The sequence below is a fragment of the Peromyscus maniculatus genome, chromosome 3 (assembly GCF_049852395.1).
Source record: "Peromyscus maniculatus bairdii isolate BWxNUB_F1_BW_parent chromosome 3, HU_Pman_BW_mat_3.1, whole genome shotgun sequence".
NCBI classification, from domain to species: Eukaryota; Metazoa; Chordata; class Mammalia; order Rodentia; family Cricetidae; genus Peromyscus; species Peromyscus maniculatus.
The window spans coordinates 24,282,685-24,306,985 of record NC_134854.1 but is presented as its reverse complement, the minus strand read 5'-3'; the positions used below and the strand labels follow the sequence as shown (position 1 = coordinate 24,306,985).

Below are 24,301 nucleotides of genomic sequence, written 5' to 3'. Positions count from 1 at the left end.
ACTCCCAGGGGCCACACAGTAGATGCCCAGTTTCCCTGGCAAGGAAAAATCTCTCACAGGGTCCCTGTCAGGATGGAATCCAGCTTCCCAAGTGATAACCACCCCCGAATGCACTTTCTATCGATATTTGCCAGTATTCTTAGCATGGGTGATAGGAATCCCAACCACACCCGCATGGTTGCGCATGTCCAGGTGGGACACGTAGTCATTCCAGGTCATACGTCCTGCGTAACCCATGCCCCATGCACTGCATGGTCACATAATCGCGTGGTGTGACCACGTGATCTATGTGTGTTGGTGGAGCAGCCACGTGGGCCTGTGTGCGCAGCTGAGAGCTGGCCCTTAAAGAGGCAGGCCCCATGTGAAGGGTTCACAACACGCCCCCACGGTCGCATATACCAGGCCGACACTTCTGCCTAGCCAATTCCAAGTCAGGATAGGCATTTTGGGGTCAGGGCGTCTCTCGTAACCAGGATACCCGGCGGACCTGGACACCTCCACCTAGCCAGTTCCAGGTCAAGATAGCCATTTCCGGGTCAAGGCGTCTCACGTAACCAGGATCTGTGACGTTTCATGGCCATGTAAGCGCGCAACATGACCATGCGATCTACGCACACGCGTGGAGTAGTGACGTGACCTGGCCACGCCCCCAGCCAGTTTTAAAGAGGAGCGCCATGTTCCCGGTTCTCTCTTCTTCTTCTTCTCCACGTACGTGTCTCTCCCACAGGCCTGCGCACTCTGTCCCTTTATCTCTAATAAACTCTATAAGCGGATTCTGTTGTGTTTCGTGACATTTCCTTGCAGGGTAAGAACACAACGCGGCTAAATCACTAACACCATGTCCCCCCACCCCCTCCTCACACATGTGTCCTTCAGCAGGCCTGATCACATCTATCCCTTTCTCCTTGTCTTAATAAAATTCTTGTTAGTGGATTCTGTCGTGTTTTGTGACTTTTCCTCACAGGGTAAAACCATCAATGGGGAGCCCTGAGAGTTCCCCCTCCCCCATTTGAATGTTTATGGTGCTATCATCGTTTAGATCTTGTTTAGGCAGCCATGTTGTTGAGGTATCATGGGTGTAGTTTCCCCGTCATTTCCAAGAGATGCAACCTCACAGCACATTTCCTGGTCCTCTGGCTCTTACACTATTTCTGCGCCCCCCCCCCCCCCTTCTAGAATGTTCCCTATTTAGGTGTAGGAATTGTGGGCTAGGTACCCACAATCAGTTGATCTCTGCATTTTGACCAGTTGTGGTTTGCTTTAATGGTCTCCATAGGCTGTAAAAAGAGCTTCTCTGATATGGGGTAGGAGCTACTCTTATATGTGGGTGTATGTTTTGAATGCAGTTAGAAATTACATTGGTCTAGTAACGTTGCCATAGTGGGTTATTTTCTAATGCTCACGACCTCACTAGCCCTGAGGAATCTGGCTGGGTTTTCAGTACCAGGAAGGATTTCCCTCCTGTTGGGTGGGTCTTAAGTCCGATTGGACACCTGTTGGCTGCCACCAAAGATAGGAGTTCCACTCTGACACCTTTAGAGATATCTTGCCGTGCTTGTCATGATTGTGGTTCCTAGGAGTCACAGCTGGGTAGGACTGTTGAGTACTGTCCTCCTTTGGCAGCTTACACAGCACCTCCTGGTACTATAAAAGCCAGTCCTCAGGGAGGAGGCTTTCAGGTCAGATCCAACTCAGGTCCTCCAAGTCCTGCGTCCGAAGTGTGTGATGTCTTCAGCAAATAGAGACTTACGTCTGAGAGGCAAATGATACTGTAATAGCAATAGCCTCTATTGTCCGGGGAGTCTCTTGGGCTACCCTGACCAACAATATAAAAGGAGGTTTCTCAGGCCTGATACCGGGTTTCTTGTTAGCCTATGAGTCTTGTGGGAACATTGTCAGCCCAAGTGACGTAACTTCACGTAAGATATACACACTATGTACACACTTGTATAGAGATATGTAATTTTAGAGAAATATGAAGTAATATTGTTCCTCAAGGATTTTCAAACATTCTCAGTGTTATTGCCCTTTCCCCTCCCTCTCCTCTCTTAAATTAAATCCCTCCTCCCTGTCTTTCCCATTTCCTATCTCACATCTAAAGATTTGGACCTAGAAACCAGATGAGAGAGAACCTGAGGTGCTTGTCTTTTTGAGTCTGAATTACCTGAATATAATATATTACTCAATATAATGTATTTTCTAGTTCTGCCCATTTACCGGGAAATTTCATTTTTCTTTACAGCTGAATAGTATTCCATTGTTTATAGGTACCACATTTTTATTCTCTGTTCATCTGTTGAAGGATATTTATTTAGGTTATTTACATTTCCCAGCCAGAGTGAATACAGCAGCATTATACGTTGCTGAGCAACTTAGGACTCCCACATTTGGATGGGGATATAATTTAGACCCATTATAGATCTAGGCCTACACTCTGTCGAGATAAAGCTATATGTAAATAAGCACACATAACCACCACCACCACTCCCTCCCACCCACCACCCACCCCGTCTTTTAAATCTTGTGTTAAACTCCTGTCTTATCTGGCAGCAGATATGCTTGCTTCAACTCCTTCTCTATAGAATCAAGTATTTACTAAATGCTCAAGTGTGGCTTGTATTGTGTCAGGAGCTGCTCAGCCCATGAAGATATACATGGTGCAGTTACTGCAATTAATGCGATGGCTCATTAGAAAGAAATTAGCCCAGAGTCACAGGACAGCACGTGGTGGGGTTTCTGAAGGCTTCCTGTCAGTCCCCAGCTTCTCTTCCAGATCCTAGGTGACTAAATTATCCCCATTAGAACTGAATTTCGATTTGGATTTCAGTTTGCTTACACACAAACGCACAGTGCTTGGAGCTGCCTCAGCCCAATGGCCTCCCAATCAATTACTTTAGCACCCTGAATCAGAATCTCGAGGGGGAAGGCCATAGGACTCTGTTTTTAACAAGCACCTACTCAGCTGTTATATGGATAGTGTAGAACACTTGTTCCTGCCCTCCGTGAACTCGCACGCCTTTTTTCCCCGTGAATCTGGTTCACACAGGTCTTTTCCTAGCTGTGTTCCTAGATGAAATGCTTTCTCTGGCAGTGATTTTTAGATCTCTATGCTTATGTTGCCTCAAATGCCAAGCCCACCCACAACTCCTTAAACAGTCCTTAGTGACAAATGCATATTTAGCCATTTAAGTCACCACCTTTCTTACACCGATTCCCTTTTCCATATCCAAATGGTTTGCTGCTAACAGACCATCCAACTGACTCACTACCCGCAAGCGTCATTACGGGTGTTCAACCTTTTTCGGTTTTAACGATATACTGCTTTCAACAGCAATTACTTCATGAGGTCAGCTGCAGTCTCGTGGAGCGAGACAGGCTTTTGAAAGGGTTCCGAAGTTCTTAAAATACTCCAAGTCTCTGCTCTGTGCATCCACTGGCCTAAACCTTCAGAGAAGCCTAGCCAGCTCCTGTTTTGCAGGCCCGCATGCTTCCCATCACATTGTTTGTATTTACTGCCAGCCGTGGCAAATTTAGAATGCAAACAGTTCGGTCAATTGTCTCCGGTGGCAACAAATTAAGTCTTTACTCAGCCAGGACACACCCCCTCTGCTATCTTTTAAAGGCTGCCTGCTGTGAGGCGCTTCAAGAGCTCCTACCTTCAGCGAGGCAATGAGATGGAGGGAGCGTGCCTGGAAGGAGCGTGCCTGGGGAGATTAGATGCTTCTCGGGTGTCTGTTTTCCTCTCAGATACTGTGGTCCCTGCAGCAGCCAGTGCGGCCATTTGTTGTCTCTCTCCCCCTAAAGGCCGTTTTGTCTTATCTGATGTTGAAATTCTTCCGCATAGCTTTGAACAAAGAAGCATAAGGACAAACACTCAGTTGGAAATGTGTTTGTGTCTTTGCTATGCTTGGCATTTCCACAAAAGGTACAGATAAGTACTGACTGACTTTTTGGTTAAGTTCAGCGTCGGTGTCTGGTCCACAGTGACGGTGGACCATTATCTCCCGTCTTCCTCAGGGCACTGAGCTCTCTTAAAAACACAAAGGACAAAAGATGGGGGAAAACAGTTGTCGGAGAAAGTGCTGTCAGTAATTCACTGGAGGTCTTTCCTGATATAATGAAAACGTTTTCTTGGGCAATGGTATTGGTGAACAATGGGACAAATGTGGAAATCAGACTTTTGTGATGGTAGATTCTTCATGTCATTAGACTCTCCCCCAAGAAAAATGTTAACTGACTTCAGCTATTTTTCAGGTAAATGTGCAGCGCTGCCCTCCTGAAGCAATGGTGAAGATTTCTCTTCTCTCTCTCCCTCTGTCTCTCTCTCTCTGCTTTTTTTTTTCTTTTTTAAATCAAGGCAAGGTTTTCTCTGTGTAACCATGGCTGTCCAGGAACTCTGTAGACCAGGCTGAGCTCAAACTCAGCCTCCCTTGTCCTGAGATTAAAGGTATGCAGCGCTGCCGCCACCACCCAGCAGTGAAGATATCTTAACTCAGTTTATTCAGCATACACCCAATATGGCATAGTAAACTTTATCTGACCATTTTGCATTTAACCACAAAAGACCACCATCCACATACGCAATCAGCAAGATCATTTATTACCACCATGCTGGGTCCATCCGTCCTACACAAAGGCAAAATGTCGACAACCCTGAGAGAAGCTCGCAGACTCCTTTTAAGCACAGCTAAGGGGCGTTCCTAGGGCAGTTAGGTCATTTCAGATATGATTGGCTTAGGCAAGTGGCAATCATATTAGTACATTCTAATTGGCTAGGGCTAGTCAGGAGCTGGTTAAAGCTATAGCTGTTCCCTTTTGGGACAAGCCTGGACAAGTCCCAGGCTTTGTCTTTAGTTGGTTATTACCTTGAGCTGTTGTGGAGGCTGGCCAGCCTAATACACACTGACTGTGGGGGCTGGCTCAGTGGCCCAGGCATGGTACATCCCACCTCCCATGTCCCTGTTGTCAGTGGTGTTGAAGATTGATTGTCCTTTGTTTGTGGCTTCCTTAGAAACTGTCTGTGCAGTTTCAAGAAACAGGGATTGAGGTCTAGTTCTTAACTGAGTTAGAAACCTGTCATGATATTTGCCTAACCCTCTCTCTTTCTCTCTGTCTCTGTCTCTCTGTCTCTGTCTCTCTCTTTCTCTCTCTCTCTCTGTCTGCCCCAATAAACCTCTTGCACTAACTGTTGCATGTGGCATTTTTGCTTAGTGGCATACCTTGGCAAGGCCCAAAGGTACCCACTCTTTTTTAAAATCATTACAGGTAGAACCTGATACAAGTTAGTCACTAGGGAGATGCCTTTGAAAGCTGTATCTTGTCCCTATTTCTTACTCTTTTTTTCTCCCTCTCTCCCTGTTTTTGTCTCAGTTTCCCCCACCAAATTATCCTGATGGTGTTCCACCTCAATTTAGGCAAGTGGTGGAGCCAGTCAGTCAAGGCTTCTGAAGCCTCTAATACCGTGAGCCAGAATATCTCCTTCCTCCCTTGAGTTATTTTCTTGTGTATTTTGTCACGCTGATGAAAAGTGGGCAACACAACAGCTTTCATGGATACGTTCACGTAGACTCTGAAAGATGAAGGATGAGGCATTCCAGAGCGTCTATGAAACAGGACATGCTTATCGTGTTGTTTTTCCTACCACTCCTCAAGATTAAAATATTTTTATCTAAAAAAAATTCTGTTGTGCTGGGGATATGTTTCAATTGTAGAGTACTACTGTAGAGCAATTTCTAAACAGTCTTATTAAGTAAAAAAAAAAAAAGAGCCAAATACAGAGGTAATAGCCAAAGAGATCAGAGCACTAGTGAAGAGCCATGACTGCCTTATCTTACCACCTTGCCTCTGCCGTTTCCCCAGAGAGAGCTTCTTCCTGCCTAACTTGTGTTTTTATTGCCTTTCTGTTCTGCCTTCTCATTGGCTCTAAGCCCAGCCACATGACTTCCTCATCACTGCCTCTCTATACAGACCTCCAGGTCTCTATGGTTGGAAGTGGGAATAAAGGCTCGAGTCACCACGCTTGGCTGTGTCCTTGACCACAGAGATTCTGCCTGCCTTGTGATCGGATTAAGGGTGTGGGCTACCACTGCTGGACTTCTGCTTCTAGCTCACTATATTCACTATATGACCTCTGATCTCCAGGCAAACTTTATTTATTAACATATAAATAAAATCACATTTCAGCACAATTAAAATATCACCACATACTACTTGCTTAGTGTGCACAAGGCCCTGGATTCAATCTTCAGGACCCTCTTAATAGTGTTAATAGACCAGTAAACTGGCTTGAATGTTGTTTTTTAAGAAAAAAAATTAAACCTATCTGTTTGGTGACACATCTAAATGTATGAAATAGTATAAAATACGTGTGTGTGTGTGTGTGTGTGTGTGTGTTAATGCTAATATCTTCCTTTTTACTACAGAAATTATAATTTCACATGATTCAATCATGTACATAAACAAACATACATACTTAATGAAAATTTCTCACCTTTTTGAAACAAAATTCCTTAACTAGGCTAATGTTTTGGTTGTGTTAAAAATCTTTTAGGTAATGATAACTACTCAATGAGGCTATGTCTATCAACATTATTAGCACATATTTAACCATAAAGTTTGTTTTCAGTATCTGTGCAACGATCCTACCCTGCCAAAAATGTAGACTCATATTCAGATAGGCAGTTTGTTATCCCTTTATCCAGAAGGAAGCCACATCAAATTTACCAGAAATCAAAAATGAGCAAAATCAAGGGTGCTGAGTCAACCTGACTATGACATCCATGCAACAAAATCAAAAACAGACATGAGAATCTCAGAAAATGAGCCAAAAATTAAATTAAGAAAACCATGGTTGTGTAACTGAACTTGAAAGAAAAGGGAAACATGGAGAAATCAATGACTAAGTGAGACCACCACATAATAAAGGAAAGCATGGCAAATTTTGTCTGTTCCTCTCTCTAAAAAAAAAAAAAAGGACCCCACAGGATGCAATCAATTCTAGACACACACCCCAAAAAAATCAGTTAATTCCAGGTATCACGTTAGAGTTTGTGAGCACCTTTGAACTATACATCTATAGTTTTACATCAGAATTTCTTTCAAGTTTTCTAAGTTCAATGCATATTCTCTTTGAAATATATTACTGACAATGTTAATTTGAGATGACTCATTTCATTGGTAATTTAACTTAATTTGGATTGTCTGGGTGACCACTGGCCATGAAACACTACCTTACAGGCCCAGTTTGTCTTTGTGTCAGCAATCCGATCACTGCAAAGATATCCCCACTATACTCGGCCAGTTAATTCACAGTGAACGGAGGTAGACTGCAGGGGGAAATCAGGCCAGTGATTTCCCAGGGCACTGGAGGGACAAAGGTATGTCATTGTTTGAAATAGAAAAGAACAGTGAAACACAGCACCACGTCATGTCACCCACACCTGAGGGAGCCTGGGCTGTGGTGGTATTCTAATTGTACTGAAATGTGATTTTGATTGTATGTTAATAAATAAAGTTGCCCGGGGGTCAGAGCTATTAGAGCCATAGACAGAGTATGGCGGTGGTGGCACACGCCTTTAATCCCATAGATCTCTGTGTGTTCAGGGATACAGCCAGCATTGGAGACATATGCCTTTAAGACCTAGGGGGCTGTACATTCAGACAGTGATGAGGCAGTCACGTGTTTGGGTTTATAACCAATGAGAAGGCAGAATGACTATGGTTTTTCGAGACAGGGTTTCTCTGCGTAGTTTTGCGCCTTTCCTGGAGCTCACTTGGTAGCCCAGGCTGGCCTCGAACTCACAGAGATCCGCCTGCCTCTGCCTCCCGAGTACTGGGATTAAAGGCGTGCGCCACCACCGCCCGGCCAGAATGACTATGGAACCGACTGACACACAAGGAAATAGCTCTCTTTCGGGAAGCTGGGACAGCAGGAGGAAGGGTGAGATTTTAGCTCTGAGCTCTGACCTCTTGGCTTTCTCTTTTATATTTTTCTGTGTTTCTTATTTAATAAGACGGTTGGTTACATCTACACTGGGCCACTGTCAATCAGGATGTAGAGCACCTTAATTACCTATATTGATTCAAACTTTTATCATTTTGCCGAGGAGATAACTAATTAAATGTGGGACCTTTGTTTTGATTGGGATCTAAAAAAAAATAAGGATTTATATCAACAATGGATAGTACAAAAATTACAGGGTCTATTAATTTCATTCATATTTTAATCATATGAATGAAAATATGCCCCTCATGCCTACTACTATGAAGTACAAACATTAAAGCCACAGTGAGATACTCTCTGCCACCTTACAGCAGGTCTCCAGACTTTTCACATATCCACTTCCCACCATCTGCCCTGGTTTTATTTCTCCAGTGCATTTGTTACTATCAAACACAATTACATTTGTCATATTCATTGCCTACTTTCCCAAACTGCAGATTCTTCCAGAATGCAACGCTGTGGATATCACTCTGTATAAATAAACACTGACTGGCCAGTAGCCAGACAGGAAGTATAGGTGGGACTAACAGAGAGGAGAATGGAGGGAACAGGAAGGCAGAAGGAGAGACTGCCTGGAGCTGCCACCAGGACAAGAAAGATGTAAGGTACCGGTAAGCCACAAGCCATGTGGCAAAGTATAGATTAATAGAAATGAGCTAAATATAGGAGTAAGAGCTAGACAACAATAGGCCTGAGCTAATGGCCAAGCAGTTTAAATAATGTAAGTCTGTGTGTTTACTTTATAAGTGCGCTCCGGGACTGGTGGGACTTGGCAGGAGCTGGAGAGAAATTCTCCAGCTACAATGTAACTTTCATGGAAAGAGGAATCTTCACTGCCCAGTCTACAGCTGCCTAGAAGAACACCTGACATCACATTGCTTACTGAATAGACGAAAAAGACCTGTCATCCTGAGAGACCCCTTCTAAGAACAAACCCCAGAGAAGTTCAGGGGCACATGGAGACATACATGAGGCACCGTCATCAGTAGTATCAGCAGTAGAAGAACCCAGAAAACCCTAAATGTCCTAAATAAAGGACTGAGTGAATGCATTGTGGTGGTCTGTTTATACAAGGGAATTTAGTAATTAACATGAATTAAATTGACTTACAGATAAAAAATCAAAAACTTTGGCTGAAGAATAAAGCCAACTATCAGATGTGTGTAGTAACGTATCCCATGTCAGGACAGGAAGGTCACCCAGGATGAGGGTAGCTGGGGACAGGGAAGAGGTGGAGAGACTATGAAGTCTGAAATGAGATCTGTCATTTCACCTGCTTTAAATTCTTTACCTGAAGGAATAAAAAATGTTTGTCAAGTTTTACATTTCTCTATATTGCTGTATTTAACATGTTTTATAGGTCTCAATCATTTTAATATAATAAAAAATAACTCAAGGTCTTTCCCTGCCTTAATAAGTAACTATACCTTCTCTCTACCCTAATCATGATGACAATGGTGATGATGATTTTCATTTCTTTCTCTTTCTTGTATAAATTAACATCTCCTATTTTATTTCTCTTGTACCCTGCTTCTTTCCCAAAATAATTTTACATAGTTTACAATAAAGAAGTAATAATCTCACATAGGCTTTTTAAAAGGCAAAAATGCAAAGAAGCCAGCTAGTAAAGCACACTTCAGTGCCTCCATTGAGCTTCAGATTTTGTTTCAAGTTTCTTGAAGTCCAAATGACAAGCAAACACAACTGAGAGATTCCATTGCTCTTGATAGTCAAGAGGGTGTTCGAAGAAAGACAAAGCAGTTCCTTGGATTCAATTTTCAAAGCGATCTCTCATAAAAGGCTTGATGTTGGGGGCACTGACAGGGACAATGTCTTCAGGCTCACTTTCCCTAGAATCAAAAGTTGGTTTCATATTTTATTCCTTACAACCTTAAAAAAGCTAAAGACATAACGTCTAAGTTCTGTTTAGAAAGAGCATTCATTACTTAGAAGCCAAAGTAGCACATACCTTTAGTCATCTAACTAAATCCAAAGATAAAATAGCCAGTGTTTAAGCAGGGAGCATGTCTCTTAGATAATTGCCCCAAACTATAATTCACTTGAAACAAGCTATTGATAGATGAAACCAAACATCCATCAATTAATTATAGTGAATGACGTATCTATCTGTAGCTGAGTCACTGAGCAAGGAGGGTAGTTTTATTTCCTTTAGAAATATAACTTGAAAAAGGAAGTTATAAAAATAAAGGTCTGATTCATCATAGACTCCAACTGGCAGAATCCTGTTTTCTTTTGTGTATTCCTTAAGTCCAGAACACTTATTATTCACAGCCCCAAATCTTAAGTTCATAGGCCAAGAGTTATGCACTACAGGATACTGTGATTTTCTGGTAGCATTTTCTGTAATTTTCTGATGTCTGTAGTGCAGGAGTGTGTCACAGGGATTGAGGTTTGAGTTAGTTCCAATTAAAGAGTGTAATGGAAAGTCCACTTATCTGTTAATTATTTCTGTTACTGCCAGCAAATAATGAAAGACAACTAACATCCAACAACATGGAATTTTAGGTAAGAATTTCAGAGCAAAGATCAAAGAGTTTGAGGCAATGATCATTTGCATTGGTATCTCCTTTTCATCCTTTCATTCCTGCCCACATCTAATCACACAAGAACCCTTCAATTAAAGCAACCCTTCAATTAACCCTTCAGTTAAAACAACAAAACTTGACAGCAGCGACAGTGATTCTTAGGAAGACTTGGTGACCGGATTCAAGTCACAGAGCTAGTCGGGACACAGTCAGAACTTGAGCTCATGAGCCCTAGCTACAAAACCAGATGCCCTTCTGTAGCTTTGGGATCACCATGCACCCTTGATAAGAGAGCTGAAGTATGAGATTGCTCGTCTCTCTACAAGGCTCTGGAGCTTCATCCCACCTGTGACATGTCAAGAGAGCACTATGGCTTGAGCAACTCCCTTAGAAGTTTATATGTGAAACTTAGTTCCAAAATTTATATTAATAGTATTGCAAAGTGGAGCCTGTGGAAGATAAAGTGAGATTAGATGATGTCATATGGGTAGAAAACCCCTATGATGGCGTTTTGGCCCTGTATTAATATGACACCCTCCTCTTTTTAACTAGCATGCTTATTCCATCTCACCATAAGTTGGCTTCTGCTAATTAGTACCAAAATGAGCTGTCACCAGAAACTCAGCAGACACCAGTGCCATGCTCTTAAACTTCCCAGACCTCAAAACAGACTTCCTTCCATTGGAAGTTTGCAGGGCTCAGACCATGACTAACAGCAGAATTAAATAAGATAAAGTGTTCTGACATTAGAGAAAAAAAAAACTGTAGTGAAAATAAAAGAGAATAGATTTGTCACATACACATTAAATAAAATAGAAAAAAACTCCTTTATATATTATCTAAACTCTACTTTGTAATAGGTGGGAATGGAGACTGAGAGAATAAATAGGAGGAGAAATATAGGAAGAGAAATCAGGGAGCAAAAGGAAAAGGAGAGGAGGACCCCAGAAGCTAGCCACCCAGTTACACAGCAAGTCACTGAGTAAGAAGTAAAGAAAGGTATATAGAAAGGTAAAAGCCCAGAGGAAAAAGATAATTTAAGTTAAGAAAAGCTAGCAAGTAACAAGCCAAGCTAAGGCAGGGCATTCATGAGTAAGAATACATCTCTTTGTATTTATTTGGGAGCTGGGTAGCAGTCCCCCAAAGAGTAAAGACCAAAGAGAAAAAAAATAACCCAACAACAATTACCACCCCTGATTTCAAGCTCTACTGCAGAGTTATAGTAATAAAAACCGCATGGTATTGTCATAAAATCAGACAGGTGGATCAATGGAATCGAATTGAATACCCAGTTGTAATTCTACACACCTATAGACACCTGATTTTTGACAGGGAAGTCAAAATTATACAATGGGAAAAAGAAAGCATCTTCAACAAATGGTACTGGTCTAACTGGATGTCAGCACGTAGAATAGATCCATATTTACCACCCTGCACAAAACTCAAGTTCAAGTGGATCAAAGACCTCAACATAAATCCAGATATACTGAACCTGATAGAACAGAAAGTGAGAAATAATCTCTAACTCATTGGCATAGGAAACAACTTTCTGAACAGAACACCAATAGCACAGGCACTAAGATTGACAATTAATAAATGGGACCTCATGAAACTGAAAAATGTCTGTAAGGCAAAGGACACTGTCAGTAGGAAAAAACAGCAGCTTACAGAATGTGAAAAGATCTTTACCAAGCCCACATCTGACATGGGGTTGATTCCCAAAATATATAAAGAACCCAAAAAAACTAGATATCAACAAATCAAATAATCCAATTAAAAATGGGATACAGATCTAAAGAGAATTCTCAGCAGAAGAGTTTCAAATTGCCAAGAAACATTTAAGGAGATGTTTAACATCCTTAGCTATCAGGGAAATGCAAGTCAAAATGACTCTGAGATTCCATCTATGCTTGTCAGAATGGCTAAGATAAAAAAAAACACTGATGACAGCTTATGTTGGAGAGAATATGGAGTAAGGAGAATACTCCCTCATTGCTGGTAGGAGTGCAAACTTGTATAGTCACTTTGGAAGTCAGTATGGTGGTTTCTTAGAAAACTGGAAATCAGTCTAACACAAGATGCAGCCATACCACTCTTGGGCATATATCCAAAGGATGCTCAATCATACCACAAGGACACTTGCTCAACTACGTTCATAGCAGCTTTACTTGTAATAGGCAGAACCTGGAAACAACCTAGATGTCTCTCAACCAAGGAATGGATAAAGAAAATATGGTTCATTTACACAATGGAATATTACTCAGCTGTTAAAAACAAGGACACCAGGAAATTTGAAGGCAATGGATGGAACTAGAAAAAAAAAATAAATTATCCTGAGTGAAGTAACCTAGACCGAGAAAGACAAATATGGTATGTACTCACTCATAATCGGATATTAGAGGTAAAATAAAGGATAACTATGCTGTAATCCACAGACCCAGAGAGACTAGGTAATAAGGAGGGTTCATAGGGGGACACCCAGATATCCCTGGGAAGGGTAAATAGAAGAAATTTCATGAGTGGACTGAGGGCAGATGGGGATGGCAATATGAACGATCAGGTTAGGGAGGAATGGAGGGGAAAAGGGCTGATGGGAATTGCTGGGGGGCAGCATTTCAGGGTTGGGTGGAAGCCTGGTGCAGGGGAATCTCTCAGGGATCATCATGGAGAACACCAGCTTAGACTCCTAGCAATAGTGGATAAGTAGCCTAAACTGGCCATCCCTTGTGACCAGATTGGTGCCTGGCCCAATTGTCATTAGAAAGGCTTCGTCTAGCAAATGATGAAAACAGATGCAGAGACCCACAGCCAAACATTAGGCAGAGTTCAGGAATCCTGAGGAGGAGGAAGAGGAGGAGAAAGGAGTGTAGGAGCCAGAGGGGTCAGGGACACCACAGGAAGGCGCGCACGTGTACACACACACACACACACACACACACACACACACACAAAAAAAAAAAAAAAAAACTAACCTGGGTTCATAGGAGCTCTCAGAGACTGAACTGACAACCAGGGAGCCTGAATGGGACTAGGCACTGTGCATATATGTTACAGTTGGGTAGCTTGGTCCTCTTGTGAGACCCCTAACAGCAAGATCAGGGAGTGTCTCCAACTCTTTGGTGGCTTTTTGGACCCTACTCCTCATATTGGGTCACCTTGCCCAGCCTCAGTACATGGAGAGGGGCTTAGTCTTACTGCAACTTGATATTCCATGTTTTATTGATAGTCATAGGAGACCTGCCCTTTCCTGGGTGGAGACAGAAGAGGAGGGGATTAGGAGGTGTGGATGGGTGGAGGGACTTAGAGGGGAGAATGCGGGGGGAGGCTGCAGCCATGATGTAAAATAAATACATGAATTTTAAAAAAAGAAAAAAAAGAAAGATCTCCCATGCTCAAGGATCAATAGGATTAATAAAATAGAATGGCCATCCTACCAAAAACCATCTACAAATTCAATGCAATCCCTATCAAAACTCTAACACAATTCTTCACAGATCTTGATAGGACAATTCTCAGCTTCATATGGACACATACAAAAACATCAAAACAAAACAAAAAAACAGGATAGCTGAAACAATCCTGAATAATGAAAAAACTGTTGGAAATCTCACTATCCCCAATCTCAATTTGTATTACAGAACCATAGTAATAAAAACATCATGGTATTGGCATAAAAACAGATACACACATGTCAATGGAATCAAACTGAAAACACAGATATAAACCCACACATCTATGAACACCTGATTTTTTTTAAAGGAGCCAGATACACACACTGGGAAAACAGACACCATCTTCAATAAATGGTACTGGTCAAACTGGATGGCTGCATGTAGAAGAATCCAAACAGATGCATACACCCTGTACAAAACTCAGTTTCAAATGGAACAAGGACCTCAACATAAGTACAGACACACTGAACCTGACAGAAGATAAAGTGGGGAATAGCCTTGAACTCACTGGCACAGTAGAAGACTTTCTGAAGAGAACATCATTAGCACAGGCACTAAGAACAACTATTAATAAATGGGACCTCATGAAACTGAGAAACTTCTGCTTGGAAAAGGACACCATCATTCAGAGAAAGTGGCATGTTACAGAATGGGAAAATATTTTTACTAACTACATATCTGATATATGACTGAGATCTATAGAGGCTGATAGAGGGTTGATAGCTTCAATGTGAGTGCTGGGAATTGAACCTGGGTCCTTTGGAAGGGCAACCAGGGCTCTTAGCAGCTGAATGATCTCTTCAGTCTCCAAAAAGACTGAAAATGGTTATTGTAGTGAGTTTTCTTTTCTTCATCCCTTCCTATAATTTTGTGCTTTCATAATGGATTATTTTCCCTTTTGTACTTATTACATTTTAGATAGAGTTTAAACTTTGGGTTCTTTCTCTTTTAAAAACCACACCCTTTTTCTTTCATTGTCAGCATAAAGAATTCTGAAAAGGTGGCTTCTGCCTGTGAGCATTTTAAAGATGTTGTACCGTGGCTTTCTGAACATCAGTGTCTGTGTTGGAAGTCAGCCATTAATGTTATTGCTCTTCTGATGAGAATGTGATGTTGTTTATCGGATTTGTATGGTTTTCTTCCTTTATATTGGCTTTAAGCAGCTTCATTGCTGCTTTGCATTGGTATTTTTCCTCATAGACTTCTAACTTGAAGTTCTGAGCATCTTTAATCTGTACCTCACATTTGGATTCACTGCTTTTGGAAAATTCTCAGCTACTACCTTTTCAAATACTGCATCTATCCTTTCTCTCACATTGGGAAGTCCAGGTACATTTCTGTTAATCTACTTACCCATGTCTTATGTAATCTCCTACTCTTTGTTCTATTTTTTCTATGCCTTTTGTCTATAGGATTCATATTGGGTGGCTTATTTAAACATTTTTTTTTTTTTTTTTTTTTTTTTTTTGGTTTTTTGAGACAGGGTTTCTCTGCGTAGCTTTGCGCCTTCCCTGGAGCTCACTTGGTAGCCCAGGCTGGCCTCGACTCACAGAGATCCACCTGGCTCTGCCTCCCGAGTGCTGGGATTAAAGGCGTATGCCACCACCGCCCGGCTATTTAAACATTTTTAATGTGTTTGAGTAATTTTTTTTCTGTCTTGGGTTGTATCAAGAGTAAAGTTAAACTTATGCAGTGATTTGCCAGGTTCAGATATTGTATTTCTATGTTTAAGCTCTGGGATGGCGACTCTATTTTGTACAGGTAACTATTTTCTACTTGAATCTACCAATTAAAAAACCATTTGTCTTGTTTATCTTTTCCGTTATTTCTGTAGCATATTTGTCCAGACTGTTTTAAAGTCTGAATCTTTTACAAAATATATTTACAATTTACAGACCCGAGCAAATGTCTCATGGGGAAAGCCATTGTGGTTTGGCTTATTTAGATTCAAATTCATCATGTCTGTGTTTGTCATAAAAAAACCTCCAAGGAATTCTTTCTCCCGGTAGAGAGCCTCTGTCTAGATTAGCCACACATAGTCATACAATCTCAGATTGAGAAAAGAGCCTCATGGAAGAAAAAGGCAAGTGATTTTTTCTATCCTCAGTAGAATTTTTCCTTGTATGGAATTTCAGTCGGCCTGGTCCACTTGCTTTCAAATATGATCTTTTTAAAATCTAAAATAGGTATATCTACTTCTTTCTAGATGTTATGGCAGGAGAAAGCTACTTTAGTTTATCTAGAAACTAAAGATTTATACTCAGAAATTCTCATTATTATATTGGACTGGGCAAAGTGGGGAGGGACAGGATGGCAAGAAAAATCTCTAAATATCACAAAGAAAATCAATGTCTGAACTCCATCTCACAAAACTCAGCATAAAGACTATTAGAAATTGATGGTTCAACCTATAAGGCAAACAAAAATAGTTCAATAACAATGTTCATTCAAAAGACATTCAAGGAGACTGAGAAGATGGCTCAGCAGCTGAAAGTACTTGCAGCTTCTGCAGAGGACCTGGGTTTGTCTCCCAGCACCCACGTGGTGGCTTGCAACTGTCTGTAGCTACAGTTACAGCAGGTCTGATGCCCTCTTCCGGCCTACACAGGCACTAAGGACACATGTGGAATAACAGCTTCACAAAAACATATTAATTAAAGACCTGTTATGTGAAAAGCACTAGACCAGCGACAGAAGGAGCCTGGGAATAAGAAATAAATACTACCCCTATTCTCCTAAAGCTCCCATGAGAAAAACACAATACAGTTATGCCAGTAATTGAAATACAGGAAGTGATGGATGCCACAGTCACTTAGATGAGCTCAGTTCATTCCTGTGTGTTTGTGACAGTGCCACTAGTCCATTTGAATTCCAGACGGAAGACTCTGCAGACTCCATGAGGTTGTATTGCTTGAATGAGAACCAGAAGACTCTGCAGATTTCATGAGGTTGTATTGCTTGAATGGGAACCAGAAGAGGGAGGTTTTTGATGGAAAAGACATTCTGCACGCTGCAGGGAGGGGTGCCTCACAAAGGCTCAATGGCTTAAAAGGAAAAGTGTTTGAGCGAGTGCTAGGATTGTACATGAAGTGGAATGGCAGCCTGAAGGCCTGGCTGCACATGTGAAATACCAAGACTCAAACTTGGGATGAATCCCAATACAAACAGAAGTAAGAGAGCAAATCAAAATGATTCTGATGAGAAAATAGACACAAAAGTGAATCAACAGTGAGCAGGTAAAAGAAAATGGCCTGCGAATGCTTCCAGGCTTCACTTTAACTGCTACACAATGATTGAGAAGTTGAGAGGAAAGGCTGGGATTAACATAGAGGACCGGAAAACTGTGGCTTGAACTTGGGGTCTTGGGGGACATGGCCATAAGACAGATGGAAATTAGAGATAAACATTAATATTACACATCCACAACAAGTTTGAAAGAAATGCTTGAAAAGTTCTGAAACTTGAAAAAAAAAAAAGCTTGAAGACACGGCTAAGACGGAATATAAAAACGGAAGGGAAGGTGTCTCCTGCCAATCCTTCTGTGTCCTGCCCCAGAGCACCGTCTGCCGAAGGAATAACCACAAAGGCAATCATTAAGTCTTTGAAAAATAAATGGAGAAAGCTGAAAAGAAATAGAAAGGCAATCCAAGCATGTAGAAAGGAGAATGTCCTATGCAACCCACCGGCACCAAAGAGATGGTTAGTCACATCCAGATTAAGAAGCACATATTACTAAACATTCGTAATTTGTGATAGCAGGGAGGTTGCCCATATGCTTCAAATAATTTTGAAAGTTGAGGTGCATCCTAGCAGTGAGGTGTTTCTCATTTATATTTTTTATTTTTCTAATTTCTGTACAGTCGATTGTACTACTTTTCAACAAGAAACATCTACACATTTTAAACTCACTTTCCTTCCCTCTCTGAAACACTCTTCTGAAATACATTTTAATATTAGCTAGAATGTTAGCTCTGGTGTATGTCAATGCCTAACACCATGTATCAGCAGAAAGTTCAGCAAAAAGAACAGCACTTTTGTTTAACACACTCCAGAGGCAGGCATGATCAGGGAATGGAGAAAGTGTGTCGGGGCAAGGAGAACATGAGCATTACTGAACGCTGAAAAAAAATTTAGCAACTTTTATTAACATTTCAACATTACAGCATAAGAGAATCCCTCTAGAGAATTGAATAACTAAGTCATCTGGGTAAAAAGCTATATAAACTCTTGAAGATATCCACAACATCCCTTGATAACCCATTCCAATATCCTAAGGCTGCACTATTTCGTATCACATACTTCAATATAAAATAGATATGATAAGGGCAAGGAGAGGAGACATACTTCAAGCGAAGCGTGAAGTCTCATCTAAGTCCCAATGGTCATGTTGCTGAGAATGCAAAATCATGTCCAAATGGTGTGACATACCCTGAGAAAGCTTCACTCAGAAACATGGGAAAAAGGAAATTTCTTGTTATAAGAGTCTACCAGAAGGTGTTAAAATTGTCAAAAATAGAGCTAAAATATAAAAATGAACAGCCCTTGAAGTATCCAACTTATTGTCAATTAAAGAAGACATTATTTACTTTTTAATCTTTTTATATTTTATAAAACAGTTTTCCTTATTAGAAATAACAGTACAGACATGCTATTATCCTCCACATAATTAAAATGTAACTTTACAGTGATAATTAAATCACAAAATTAGGTATGTTATATGCCACCACAATACAGAAACATGAACTAAAATGGTGGATTCTGAGTACACCACCCAAATGGTACTGGCATACCAGACAGAAAACAATGAGTTATTAATAGACATCAATAAGCATGGAGAAATGGTGAGACCACTTAGCAACCATCTTACATCATAGGCAGATCATGTTTTCTATGACAAAACACAACAGATCATCTTTTCTATGACAAAAGGCAAACACTGAGCCTTTTCACAAACTCCTGTGACATTTCCGATGAGCAAATGAAACTGAACGGGCCCCACTCCATTCTTTTAAGGCTCACTGATGGCAATGTGCCGTACGTATTTTTTAAATTTTAGCTTCTTTATCCTCCAAGGGGAAGACTTGAATTTGCTCATAAATAGCTGGCATGACTCTTAAATCAAACATATCCATAAATAGAGGAGGTGCTCTGGTGTATCACGTAGTACAGACTAGCCCTTGTTTACTATCCATTTGCCACTGTTACCTTGGTGGAAGGACCCCTACAGGCCAGTTTCTATAGGGCTAATTGTCTGAGGACACACTGGTTACTCTTCTAGCACCAACCCCTAGACACTGATGTGGACACCTCTTTTAACTTGGGGGACAGGGAAGGAGTAGGGGTGGGTAGAGAGAAGAAAGGCACAGAGAAAAGGGAAAGAGCCTCCTTGTGTCCAGTGTGCCTCATTCCTGTGTTGACTTTTCCCTAAGCATAGACGCCACTTTCCTTTCAGAGGCTTACAGAAGGACTGCAGGGCAGATCTAGTGTTTGGAACAGATGTTCCCTGCTGATTTGTGCACAACAGTGCGAAAGGTTTCATCGACGGGCACTACAAGGATTACTGTGTGCCTCAGCTCTCCAGCTTTCTCAAACAGCCTTAAGGGGTTACAGTTTGGGGGATTGTATGTGTCCATTTTCTCCCTTTACCCTTTCTGCAGTTTTCCTCAGCTCCAGCAACTCAAAACAAACCCAGATGTTAGAGTGGTCTAAAAGGCCTCTAACCCACCTGAAGAAAATAAACATTTGCAAAGAAGGCTCAAGAGTTTATACTCAGATGATGTGTGTTAATCAAGGTGATGCCCAGGAAGTGGCTGGTGAGTCAAGCTGCCATGAGCCACCCCCAGGAGCTGGTGTTTCCTGTGAAAATCCATCTACTGTTGAATGTTCGTGCACAGGAGGGCCGGTTATGAGACTGTGGGTGAATACTGAATAAACGGGACATTACTTCTTGTAGCTGCCTCATTACAGATCTACACTGAACTCCTGTGCTGCAGAGACAACCCTGCCCAAACTAGAGATGCATTTACGTGCCAAACTCAGAGTAACAGTTCTACAGAAGAGTTCCATAGAACTGTTCTGTGAAATCAATCTCATACGTGTAACTCGTGTGACCAACCTTGAAAAGTTGATGTTTCAACATTCATCACTTATAAAAGTAACTTTATCAGTAACTGTCATATGTAATCCCTCTTGAGACCAGAAAAAATGTTGATTTATTTTCCATTTTAAATGAATAATCAAGCTTGGATTTCAAACAGGACCAACAACTTAGTGAGGACAGTTGGAAAAGAACAGCTTTCTCCCTAAGTAAGCCTGTTCATTCTTTAGAGGATCCCGGGAACAACCACAACTTGATATTTAGTTACATACAGTAGGAACAATTGAGATCTCAGCCGACTAACAATGATCTGCTATTTGCGAGACATATTAGCTATCTTTTGGTCCTGTGTGGCCTATGTTCACAAGCTTGGCCCCAGTATCAGTCACACAGTTACTATGAAACCAAGTCAATTAATTGTGAATTTTATCTTAATGAATGGGAAAACTTAACTGAGAAAAACAAGTCTTAACTGAGATTATACCTGAGTTACAAGTTTTTTTTTTTTTTCAAAGTTTTAAAGACTGTTTTAAAATGACTATAAACTAAGTCAGTTTTCTTTAGGGTAAAGACTGGAAATGCAAAGGTACAGCAGTGAAGAGCATTTTCTGCTTTTGCAGAGGGGGTCCAAGTTCAGTTCTCAGTACCCACATGTCAGCTCACAATCATCTGTAACTCCAGTTCCAGATCCAATGCCCTCTTCTGACCTGTGCAGAGTCCTGACATGTGTGGTGTACACACAAATACACACACACAACATAGTTCTTTAAAACCATAAATGAAAAAAAACCTAAGTTAATAGAATTAAGCAGTATCTTATTAAATGTGTGTGTGTGTGTGTGTGTGTGTGTGTGTGTGTGTGTGTATACACAGCTCTGGTAAAGATGATTGACTCAGGAGACAGGCTGAAACTGGACCAGACTCATCTAGAGACTGTCATTCCAGCACTGGGGAAAAGAATTCTAGTTTTGAACGGTGGCTACAGAGGGAATGAAGGCACCCTGGAATCCATCAATGAAAAGACCTTTTCAGCCACCGTAGTCATTGAAACTGGACCTTTGAAAGGACGCAGAGTGGAAGGGATTCAGTATGAAGACATATCTAAACTTGCTTGAGCTTGGAAGTTGGTTAACAATACATTGAAATCGTAAAGCATCAAATTGATGTTAGTCAAGGTACCATGCAACTCCATTGTGTTAGGGGATTTGTTTTGTGTAAGAAGTGGATTATACATAAATATAAATTTTAACCTAATTGCCTGTAGATGAAATTCTAAACAGTCTTAGTAAATAAGAAACACAGAGACAAATACAGGGGTAATACCCAAAGAGATCAGAGAATCAGCAAAGGGCCACTGACTAACCTTAGCTTACCACCAAGCTGTAGTTTCCCACATGAGAGAGCTGCTTCCTGCCTAACCTGCATTTTTATTGCTTTCCTGTTCGTCCTTCTCATTGGCTCTAAGCCCAGCCTCATGACTTCCTCGTCATTGCCTGTCTATACAGACCTCCAAGTCTCTATGGTTGGTACTGGGATTAAAGGCTCCTGTCACCACACTTGGCTGTGTCCTTGACCACAGAGACTCTGCCTGCCTTGTGATTGGATTAAGGGCGTGGGCTACCACAGCCTGACTCTGTTTATAGCTCAATCTGTGACCTCACGGATGTCTGTTCAGCATGTCATGCATGCACTGGCCGTAAGAGGGCACAGGATCCGGGACTGGAGTTACAGATGGTTGTGAGCCACCATGTGGGTGCTGGGAATGTAAAGTGGGTTCTCTGGAAGAAAAGTCGGTACTCTTCACTGTTGAGCCACCTCAACAGACTCTAAAGGATTTCTTAATAAAATAAGGTGACATCTTTCACTGGTCTTTTTCTAGCAAGAGATACATGACTCTGAGTAAGCCCAATGAAGGTCAAGCTTGCCTGATTAGAAACACACAGAAACTAATGTGGTAAACGAATTTGCTATTTTTTCCAAATTGTCTTACATGAGACACTTTACTATACTGTTCTTTAATGATGGCAAAAAACCATCATAGGAGTATTATGAAGGAAAAGGGAACAAAGATAAAATGATAGTTTTGACACTTAAAAAAATCACTAGATTTTATTATAAATTTATCCAAACAACTACCCATTACACAGTACCTTGACTAACATCAACCTGATGCTCCACGATTTCAATGTATTGTTGGCCAACTTCCAAGCTCAAGCTAGTTTAGATATGTCTTCATACCGGATCCCTTCCACTCTGCGTCCTTTCAAAGCTCCGGTTTCAATGACTACGGTGGCTGAAAAGGTCTTTTCATTGATGGATTCCAGGGTGCCTTCATTCCCTCTGTAGCCACCGTTCAAAACTAGAATTCTTTTCCCCGGTGCTGGAATGACAGTCTCTAGATGAGTCTGGTCCAGTTTCAGCCTGTCTCCTGAGTCAATCATCTTTACCACAGCTGTGTGTCTGTCAATCACTTCCTTAACCACACCCTTCTTCTTGTGGTATTTCTCTTCGAGTTTCTTGGTTATAATTTTCACAACGATTCCAGGCTGTAGCCAGGCGTCTGTTCGCACAGTTCTTCTCTTTTCCTCTTCAAGCTCCATGATTTCGTCCAGTGCGGACTTCTTTTTCTTCTTTGCAGGCTGAGCCGAGCTCTGGGAAGACTCTTTCCGTCTCACTGAGACTGCACTTGCCCGCGTCTTCAGTGCACTCGGTCCCAAAGAGCTTGACTTGGACGATGTTGCTCCCGATGAGCTGCCTGCTCCTTTCTTCAGATTGAATGTGACTTTTTCTTCATTATTTTCTCGGCTTAATTCTGTAAAAACGGGCGTCTCCTGCTCTTTTCCCTCCAGACCTCTTCTCACCTGCTCCTCAATGAATCTGGCAGTCTTTTCTTCATCGTCAAGATGCTGCGTCTTCTTCTTTTCTAACTCCAGTTGCCGGCGAACAGTTTCCGGGTCTCTGTCTATGTACTGGATGTACCAACCTTTTGGTGTCTCGTCCACTTTACACAAGCCCTCTCTGCCCAGCCACTTGGTAAAGTCGGTCAGCGTTTCCCACTGAGTGGCGTTCATATGGATGTGCTCTCGATGGCCGATGTATTCATTGTAGACAATATTGTTGTGGACTCTCTTAGTGCCAAAGCATCTCCTCAAAAGTTCCAGAAAGTCATTTCGGAATTCCTCTGAAAAATAATCCATAAACCGCTGAGGGTTTTCTGAAGCCAGCAACAGTTGTCTTTGATGAGATTCAGACACACAGTGACACTTAAAGCCATTCTCGTCCCGGCACTGTTTCTGGCACATCTGGCAGTACCAGCGAAGCTTCTGGAGTCCTTTGGACTTAATTCTATTCGCGATGGCCTTGGGGCTCAGGAAATCCGACTTGCCCATGGCGACCCAAAGCGCTACAACTCAAGCAGCAGGATGCGATCAGTCCACGTCTTGCAAAGTCTTTAGAAAGGTCCTCAAGGTGAAGGGAAGACCAGAGAAAAAGCCTTGTCTTACCACCTCACCGCCTTCGCTTCCCCAGAGAGCCACTATTTGCTTTTTAACTATAGTTATTCTCCTAGCAAATACAGAGTATCAAACAAAATTCCCAAGTTACCTATCTGCGGGCGCTTACCCACCAACCCCACAGTTCCCCCAGAGTTTTCTTGAGTGTCAGCAGCAGGAAATATTAAATAGAAGGATTTGTGTTGCGGAGATAAACAGAAAATAAAGGATAGCCTCGAGAGGGCCTGAACCTTTTCCAATGGGCCCCGACTGTCTCTGCTCAGGGTATTTATACTGTCTCTGGCCCAGGGTATTTATAGAGACGCCAAGGGGTGGAGCAAAAGAGCTCCTCCCCCAGCACAGCCAAGTGCAGACCATCTCAGACACCTGCACTCAGGCCCATGGTCCTAATCATGAGATGCAGTATTCTCAGTCTAACCATTAACACTTTGAAAACTTTTAGCAAAACATCCAAAAGCAGTTTCATAATAAAACTCTTTACACTTTAAATTTTAGTATACCCATTTGCATTTCTTATTAACAAAACATAACATTAATCCACTCAAATAAGAGAATATTTTTTAAGTGAAATAGACTAAGGAATATTAACTCTCCCTTTTCTTTATAATTTTTTAAACAAAATCTCAAAGCCTAGTTAGAAAACCCAAACTTTTCCTTTTAAACAGTTCCATTTGTAACACAAAACTAGTTCC

General features: G+C 41.5%; 1 protein-coding gene across 2 annotated transcripts; it reads right to left on the bottom strand.

Moving 5' to 3' along the window:
* Positions 1-22,307: 22,307 nt before the first annotated feature.
* LOC102908490 (DNA/RNA-binding protein KIN17-like) lies at positions 22,308-23,486 on the bottom strand. Of its 2 annotated transcripts, XM_076566036.1 has the most exons (2): positions 23,278-23,472; positions 22,308-23,233 (listed from the first exon to the last, which is right to left on the bottom strand). In XM_076566036.1, the coding sequence occupies exons 1-2, from the start codon at positions 23,369-23,371 to the stop codon at positions 22,308-22,310; spliced, it is 1,020 nt and encodes a 339-aa protein (XP_076422151.1). In that variant the 5' UTR covers positions 23,372-23,472. The 2 variants fall into 2 exon arrangements, with proteins under 2 accessions (XP_076422151.1, XP_042130566.1); XM_042274632.2 differs by having other exon boundaries at positions 22,308-23,486.
* Positions 23,487-24,301: the final 815 nt, after the last annotated feature.

Coding starts and splice junctions, on each gene's coding strand:
- LOC102908490 (XM_042274632.2), bottom strand. CDS start 23,486: ATGGGCAAGTCGGATTTCCTGAGCCCCAAGGCCATCGCGAATAGAATT.